The sequence below is a fragment of the Ursus americanus genome, chromosome 14, assembly GCF_024610735.1.
Source record: "Ursus americanus isolate L20-20 chromosome 14, mUrsAme1.1.p, whole genome shotgun sequence".
NCBI classification, from domain to species: Eukaryota; Metazoa; Chordata; class Mammalia; order Carnivora; family Ursidae; genus Ursus; species Ursus americanus.
Window position 1 is genome coordinate 36,736,970 of NC_142140.1, and position 8,150 is coordinate 36,745,119.

Genomic DNA, 8,150 nt, shown 5'->3' on the forward strand with positions numbered 1-8,150 from the left:
TTCCCTCTGTGAAGTGCGACAACTCATCCTGTCACCAGCAGCCCATGAAAGTTGTTCCTCCATCCAGAGCCGCTCCGGGACACACACTCCCCGTGGAGTCTATCCACCGACCCTCAGCACCTCGGAGCCTGAAGATGCCCTCCAATGGCCATATTCTACCAACACAGGCCGATCCCTTACTCTAGAGCTGTGAACCAACAACGAAACTGTCCTCCACGCCAGGTGTCAGCTGTTTCTACTCTACCCCCATCCTTTCGGAAAACTAGCTTAAACACCCACAGGCTGTTTTCACTACACAAAATGCCATGCGGTGAAGGAAAACGTCTCTGTGGCCAGGATCTAACATAGAGCAAATCTGACACTAAACGTGCTTTTGCCCACACCCCATCCCCACCAGGGTGATGTTCCTCCATCTTTTAACCTCGGGGTCAAACTCCAGCCCAACTCCCCTGAGAGCCTAGGCTCGTGCTGGTTTGCTGCCTCGAGCTTGGTGGTTGTGGGCTGGCAGGAGAGACCCAGAGAGGAACTTACGTAGAGATGAAAATGCAAGAAGTGGGCCAGCACGCTGGGGGCCACGCCAGGGAAGGCAGCCAGGAGTGTCTGCAGGTAGACCTCCAGATCCTTCTCCCTCTTTTCCACCAAGCTTCTTGAGTTTTTCCCAATGATCTTTTTAGGCGGGAGCAGATTTTTATCAATTTTCTTTTCTGCAACCAGCTGTAAGAAAACAGAAGCACGGTCAACCACAGCCCCAGAGGTCTGTGACGGTGCAGGGTCAGGGCAAGCAGCCTGAGGACAGGTGCTTGCCACAACTCCCACAACCCCTTCCGGCAGTGGAATCAGAAGCAGTGTTCCAACTAGTACATCTGGAATTTGGCCTCATCAGATTCAATTAGTATTAGAAATACCAGGCCAACTGCAGACAAGAAGCTCCATCTGGAGCCTGTAGAGACAGCCAGAAAATACCTCCAGGCCCCTAAAAACCACCATCTTTTCCAAACCCGCAAGAAGACCAATCAGGGTGGTGGCCTGTCTTTAAAACACTCATGTTGCAAATGACCCAGAGAAACGTGGCTCTCTCCAAAAACAAAGAAAGAAATGGCATCACGGCCAGATATGGAAGGAGAGGCTATGGAGTGGCTCTAGTCAGGTGGAACACATTTAAACCCATTCCCTCCCTCCCCTCCCCGGGAAACTGACCATTCTAGGCAGGGAGCCGGTGCCGCCCTCACTTTAATGTGTGGCACAACGGAAATCTGGCCTAAAAGCCCCCAAGCCCGGAGACACAGATCCCCAGTTCTCAAGAGTTACCTTCTCGTGTAGGTCATAGAAATCGCTGTAGCGGTGCCTGACTGTCCATTCATGGCTGCCATCAGTGACCTGGATGATATACACCTACAAGGGAAAACTGACAGTCCTTGCCCAGCCAGCCACAAGGAGAACCCCGTCCTCCCCTCAAGGCCACCCAGACCATCCCCACCCCCAGGCCAAAGTCAGGCTGCCCTTGCCCGCTAGCCTCAGCCTCTGCATCGGACCCCTGCAAAGCAGCAGGACCCCCTCTCAGCTTCCTCCATGGCCCTCGCACCAGCTGGCAGGCAAAGGGGACCAATCCGTGGCTCTACCCAATAGTGAGGAACAAAAAAGGTGACCATCTTATCAAGCCATTTCTTTAGTTTTTTAATTCCAGCCTCCAACCTGAGCAGCAGGCAAGGCTACCCCCTTCGGAGAGAGGCAGAACAGGGTGCGGTCTGGCAGGACTAGCTTCTCTGCTGCATATTTTTCCAGGTGCCCTGACTATATCCTAGAAACAAGTCCCCTCCCAATGCTTTCAGCTGGCTCCTGGCTATGAGTTCTGCCGCTGAGCCGGTGTCAAAGCACTAAGAAGCTGATGGGAGGGTGGGGGAAGGGCAGTAATGAACAATCGAGATCTAGCAGAAGGCAATATGGCTTAGCGGGTTAAGGGAATGGGCCTGGGAGTCAAGGAAGGCCTGAGTTCAAAATTTGATTCTGCCATTTCCTGGCTGGCCTGTGTAAGTGACTGGGAGCCTAAATTCTGAGCCTCAGTTTCTCCATCTTAAAATCTGATAGATTTAGTAATCAATAAAGTAATGCAAGCAAAATGCTTTGTACGAGGTCTGACATGCAGTAAGTGTCCAACAAAAGGTGTGTTAACAATACAATAATAATCAGCACACGCAGCAACAAACCTTTGGGTCAGCCTGGATCACCACTTCCCCCACACCCATGCAGGACGGGCTCAGTCCCGAGGAACAGGGAGAGCTTTTTGGAGCTGTCGTCCTAGCTAAATGCCGCTCACAGGCGATGGCCTGCCAGCCATCAGCTCAAAGATCTCGCCCCTCACCTGGAAAGGCCCCCCCTGGCCCCAGTGTCCCGCCCCTCTCTGCAGCATGCAGGGAAGGGGGAGGAGAAATCATCAAATCAGCTGAAACCTCGGAAGAAGAGCAGCCATTTCTCCAGGGCTGGCCTGTTGCTCCAGGATCCGCCCCCAGCCCCTCTTCCCAGCCTGGCAGCTTCCCTCCCCCCCACTGCCGCCCAGGAAAGGAAAAAGAGCCGGAGAAATGACCCTCAGGAGGAGGGTTAGGATGAGGGCCAAGGGGGTGGGGTGAAGGCAGGGCCAAAGCCCCCCCCCCACTCCCCACCCTCAGGGAACAAAGAAGAGCAGGCTGGGAGATGCTCAGTACGCCCCCACCCCAAGGCCAGTCCCTGCCAGGCTGCCAACCAGGCCCACAAGCCTGGCGACCCACCCTAGCCAGATCCAGAAAAGCCTCCCAACTCCATCACAGCCTGGAACTCCACCCCCCTTTTCTGTTCTCCACCTCCCCCACAGCCTTGAAGTGTGTGGGCGGCTTGTTGCCCCAACAGGCTCCCTCCGCCCAAAGCCATGAAGACCCCTGAGGTTCCTGGGTCTTACACTTTCAGCCCAGAGTGACCACCTCACTTCCCCCGTGTCACGGCTCCACTCCTCCCCCATTCTGGTCCCTGCCTGACTCCCAAGCCCTTGGGGCTCCAGATTCCCCCTCATTTTTAAAGAAAATCTCAACTGCGACCCCAACCCCCACCCCCAGTTCAAGGCCCCGCTCCCTCTTCTTCATTGACTGCTGAACCCCGATCCCTTCCCCGATTCCATCCATCAGAGACCCCTCCCCTCCCGGATCCCCTGTCACGTCCTCCCAGGCCGGCGCCCCTCCAGGCCTAGAGGATCTAGAAGGGCCTCCGCCTCATCTGGACTCCTGTCTTCCGCAGACCCCTTTATCTCCAGATCCTCCCCAACCCTAGCCTTCATTTCTGAAAGCGTACCCCTTCCCCAAGCTCCCACCCTGGGATCCACCCCAGGACCCTCTTCCCGGACCTGCGAAACCCATACCCCTTCCCCAGATTCCCCTCCTCGAAATCGAGGCCCCCGCTACCCCCTTATTCCCGGTGACGGGGTCCAGATGCCCCCCAGCCCTCCCCCCCCGACTTGGACTCCGGGTTCCAGCCGCCACCTCCAGGTCTGGCGCCCGCGCCCCCTGCACACCGTATACGTGTCCACGAGCTCAGAGCCCACGACGCGCGCCTCCTTGACCGGTTCGGCCTCTCGCTCGGGCCCGAAGCTGCGCGCCGCCGCCGCCATGTTCCGGGCTCCGTTGCTGCAGCCGCCACCGCCGGGCGCAGACTGGCAGCAGCAGGGGGCGGGGTCAGCGTCCCACCGCCCCCCGGCCCCCACCGCCCCCCGCCCCCGCCGCGCGCCGCGCAGCCATCTTGGCCGCACCGCCTCCTCTCGCCCTCGCCCCGCCCCTCTCGCGTAATTGACAGCAGCCGCCAACAGCACGCATGCGCAGGCCGCCGAGGCCTGAGCGCTTGCATAATTTGTAATCGAGCCTTGCGGCGCTCATCGCAGCTCGGGAAAAACTGAGGCATCGGGCGGGGGCAGCTCTGGGCATTGCCACTGGGTGCCCGGGAAGGGAGGACAGAAGACGTCGCACCTCCCGGGCTACCCGAAACAAGTCACCGCTCCACCTGGCCTCTGTTTCCCCCTCCGGAAAAGAGGCAGTAATAGCGCCCCGCCTGGCTCCCGGGCTCATTCCCTATAGGGCAAGAGAGAATTGAAGGAGAAGGTACAAGCCCTGCTTAGAGCTCAAGCGGGACAGAGTTACTCTGCTCCAGTTCTTAACCTCTCCAAGACTTGGAGACCTCCTCTATTGTATGGGGTTAATCCACGCAATGCGCAGCGCTCAAGGCAGGGAGTTGCTATGGTTATCAAGAGGGGGCTCTGTATGTGGGTGGAAGGAAGGGATATGTGCTGGCCGTTGAGTGCAAGACCCCCAGATGGTGTCTACCGGAGCTCAGAAGGAGGGGGCGACAGGCTGGCCCTGGACGCAGAAACTACAGTGCTGGAATGAAGAAGCACAGAGATGGAGCCCTAACCCAGGGGAAGACCTGGACCCAGAAGAGGAAGATGCTAACCGAGCTGGAGGGGAGGAGTCTAGCACAGATGGGGCATCTGTAGGTGTGTTTATTGAGTGATTAATGCAGGTTACCCAAGCCCAGAGCTAGTACTGCTCTCCCTGGGGAGATGAGAGGTCTTGGGCATGGATGCTCTGACACCCCTGGCTGAAGGTCTCCACACCGCTCTGTACTAAGATGGGTCCGTGACTTCCTTCTCCAATGATTACGCAGCACCAAACTCTGAGGTTGGCATGTGGGGCCTCTCCTTGCATACTGCTGGCCAGCATTGCCCTTCCCCAACAGGTTTAGCTTAAGGCAGGGTCAGCCAAGTCAGCCATACCCTGAGCAAGTCACTAGCCCTCCAGGAGCCTCAGATTCCTCATCTGAAAAGTGGGAATAATATTGCCCACCTCCCTGATTGGAGTTGAGCTGCTGTGTGTAGGGGCCTGGCTTGGAGCCCACTACTTTGCAGCACCTGTCCTGTCCTTGGCTCATGTTTTTGTTCATTCAAGAAACTTTCCAGAGAGTCCCCTGGGAGCCATGGAGGACAGAGGGAAAAAGACGTGGTCCTTACAGCCCTTCATCTGCTCCCTGCACTGGGCAGAGGACACAGGGACTCAGGCCAGCCTGAGATCACCAGGGCTGGGGGAGGGGGTGGAGGATATTGCACGCAGGGGTGGGCTGGGCCAGCCGGAATGCGGTGGGGCAGGGCTATTTAAGCCCAGGGCTGGCTGGCAACCCCAGCAGCCTGCCCTGTGAGCCGCCAGCATGGATGATATCTACAAGGCTGCGGTGAGGGACGGGGCTGGGCAGGGCTGGGGTGGGTGGGCCCACTGGGGGCTCACTCAACTCACGTTGGGGGGCGAGGTCACCCCACAAAGGTGGTGGGTAGCCAGGAGAGGGCCCAGGCAACTTTCAGCCCAGGCCTTCAAGGGGATGGTGGATATGGCATTCCAGTTCCAGGGTGTGGAAGGAGTGAAGGGTTCAGGGTCTTGAGAGGAGCTTTCAGGTGGGTGAAGGAGGTCACTGCTTTTAGCATCATGTCTGCCCCTGTCTCCAAGTGTCTACTGTCTGTGTCACTGTCTTCCAGTCACATCTCCCTTCGCTCCTGTCTGTGGCCTCTGGATCTTTGCCTTTCTCCATCTTTTTCCATCTCTTTGTTCCTCCCAGCTGTCCCTCTGAGTCTCTGCTGCTGTCTCCCTGTCCCCAACCCCCCCGTCCCTGCCCCTCACATTCTGCTTCTCGCACTTATAATCCCCCACCTACCTCCAGCTCCTTGGATGGCTGAAGATGCTGTGGAGGGTGGGACAGGAGTTTGAGGAGGGGCTGGAGAGCCAGAATCCTGAGCTGGAGAAGGGACTTAGAAATTTGAGGTAGGCAGGGAAGCACTGGGCATGGGGGAGAGACAGGGGAAAAGGAATAGAGAACCAGGGCCGCAGCCCCCATCAGGCCCGGCAGGGTCAGGGCACAGTGGTTTAGCCAGGGGTGAGGGCTGGAGAGTGGTCACCCCAAGTCCCTTCAGCATCCTGGGGTGCACTGAGGGGCTTCAGATACTAGTCCCTCCCAGGAGTAGGGGATGTTGCTGACCTCCCCCTGCCCCAGAGGCAAGGACGATGGGCCCAGACAGCTGTCCCTGAGGGAACCCCTCCCTCAGCCCTGGGAGTACAACCCCACTCCTGGGCAGGGAAGGGCTCCAGCTGGCTCTGGGGCCGTCCCTGCCTATCCTGCAGGAGTCTGTGGAGCTGGAGGGGGGGCAGCCCTCCACCCCGTGCCCATACAAGGCCTGGTGGGGCTGGGGACTAATTTTGGCTCCTGAGGCACCAGCAGGCCAGGGGGCCAGATAACGCTGCCCCACCCCCTGCATGCCAGAGTCCCCAGAACAATCACCAGGTTTAACTTTGTCCCCCGTTAAAAATAGCCCAGTGGCCATCCCGGTCAGGTTACAGTGGGTGGTTTTGCCCATCCCCACACTGGTTTTATTGTCCCAACCTGAGGGACAGCTGTCCCTCAGGCCACCCAGCTTGGATTTCAGCAGAGAGGCCAAAAGGGCATTGAGTGGTCACTGACTATTGTTACTCAGGGTCACCTTGGCCCTAGAGGGGGTGCCCACCTGTCACCCTGGCCCTAAGCCCAGCCTCAGCGAGGCCAGCTGGGTCACCTCAGGGCTTTGGGGGGCAGGGAGGGAAGACTGAGGACTGTGACCTGGGGATGGCCTTCTTCTTCCTGGCTTCAGTTTCCCCATCTGTGGAACGGGTTGATTGCCTTAATAGTGGCTAAGTCCTGAATCTGAGTCCTGAGCCCTCTTTTCCTCCCTAGGTAGAACAGCTGACCGAAGAGCAGAAAAATGGTGAGCACCCCAACACACGTGGGGGTACGGCAGGGCTGGGCTGGGAGAGCACGAGGGCCCCAGAGGCTGGCATCCCTATCACTGTGACCTCAGAGGTCTTGGAGGGAAACGGGCAGTTGGCAGGTAGCCCCAGAGGTCTGGCCTTCTGGGGTCCTGGCTTCTGAGCCCTGGCCTCTCTGTACCCCCGCCTTCGGACACAGAATTCAAGGCAGCCTTTGACATCTTCGTGCTGGGCGCCGAGGATGGCTGCATCAGCACCAAGGAGCTGGGCAAGGTGATGAGGATGCTGGGCCAGAACCCCACACCCGAGGAGCTGCAGGAGATGATCGACGAGGTGGATGAGGACGGTGAGCCCCCTGCCCTCCAGGCCCAGACCCGCCTCACCCTCAGCTTGCTGGGGACCCGAGTCCCGGCTCTGCCGGGTGCCCTCGAAGGAACCGGCTAGCCTCTCTGAGCCTCGGTCACGTCATCCGTGAAAAGGGCATGACAACCGCACTCGCCTCACGGAGTTGCTAGGGGGACGCACGCAGGGACAGCACCGGGGTTTCGCGCCGAGAGCATCTTAACCCTCCCTCACTAGCGGCCGTGCCGGTCCCCTTGCAGGCAGCGGCACCGTGGACTTCGATGAGTTCCTGGTCATGATGGTTCGGTGCATGAAGGATGACAGCAAAGGAAAGTCTGAGGAGGAGCTGTCGGACCTTTTCCGCATGTTTGACAAGTGAGTGTGTGACCCTGGACCTCTGACCCTGACCCCAGCAGAGGTGGGGAAAGGGGGACAGTCTTGTGACCTCAAGGCCTCCATCTCCTATTCTGGGCAATGCGAGAATGGGATGTCCCACCTCCCGGCGGCCCTGCCTTGCCTCTTCCCTTCCTCTGGCCCGCACCATGAGCTCTGCGGTCCCCCCCCCCCCGCCCCTGCACAGAAATGCTGACGGTTACATAGACTTGGATGAGCTGAAGGTGATGCTTCAGGCCACGGGTGAGACCATCACGGAAGACGACATCGAGGAGCTCATGAAGGATGGTGACAAGAACAACGATGGCCGCATCGACTATGATGGTGAGTAGGGGGCGCCGCGCTGGATCCCTGCTGCCCACACCCTGCCCAGGCCCCTTCTCTGACCTAGGCCTGTCCTCTCTCCACAGAGTTTCTGGAGTTCATGAAGGGGGTGGAGTAGACCCCAACCCTCGCCCAGAGCTGCCTGTGCCACCTTACAACTCCAGCCGGGCCCTGGGGTCTGGGCCAGGGACGAGGGCCCCAGGATGTGAGCTTGGGTGTATCCTCGACCGTGGGCCCTCCCTGAGCACTTCCCCCAGCCCTATCCTAGGGAATGCAAATAAAACCCTGCTCCCCGGA

General features: G+C 58.8%; 2 protein-coding genes across 4 annotated transcripts in view; one reads left to right on the forward strand and one right to left on the reverse strand.

Annotated features, from left to right (window-relative positions):
- NISCH (nischarin) overlaps positions 1-3,728 on the reverse strand; it is a 32,987-nt gene extending 29,259 nt beyond the window's left edge. For 2 of the 3 annotated variants that reach the window (XM_045807293.2, XM_045807292.2), the window contains exons 1-3: positions 3,536-3,728; positions 1,309-1,392; positions 532-714 (exon numbers count right to left, since the gene is read on the reverse strand). In XM_045807293.2, coding sequence (XP_045663249.1) covers positions 532-714; positions 1,309-1,392; positions 3,536-3,631 — 363 coding nt within the window. In that variant the 5' untranslated portion in view covers positions 3,632-3,728. The remainder of the gene's footprint in view (positions 1-531; positions 715-1,308; positions 1,393-3,535) is intronic. The other variant, XM_045807294.2, reaches the window with a different exon arrangement.
- A 1,385-nt stretch (positions 3,729-5,113) lies between these two features.
- Positions 5,114-8,150, forward strand: TNNC1 (troponin C1, slow skeletal and cardiac type). The gene is made up of 6 exons (XM_045807550.2): positions 5,114-5,238; positions 6,763-6,793; positions 6,994-7,140; positions 7,397-7,511; positions 7,717-7,853; positions 7,940-8,150. Exons 1-6 carry the CDS (start codon positions 5,215-5,217, stop codon positions 7,969-7,971), a joined length of 486 nt encoding a protein of 161 aa, XP_045663506.1. The 5' UTR covers positions 5,114-5,214; the 3' UTR covers positions 7,972-8,150.

Bases quoted from the DNA above. Each gene is read 5' to 3' on its own strand.
- TNNC1 (XM_045807550.2), top strand. From the start codon at position 5,215: ATGGATGATATCTACAAGGCTGCG. The intron at 7,141-7,396 runs GTGAGCCCCCTG...GTCCCCTTGCAG, and splicing joins CGACGAGGTGGATGAGGACG to GCAGCGGCACCGTGGACTTC. The intron at 7,512-7,716 runs GTGAGTGTGTGA...GCCCCTGCACAG, and splicing joins CTTTTCCGCATGTTTGACAA to AAATGCTGACGGTTACATAG.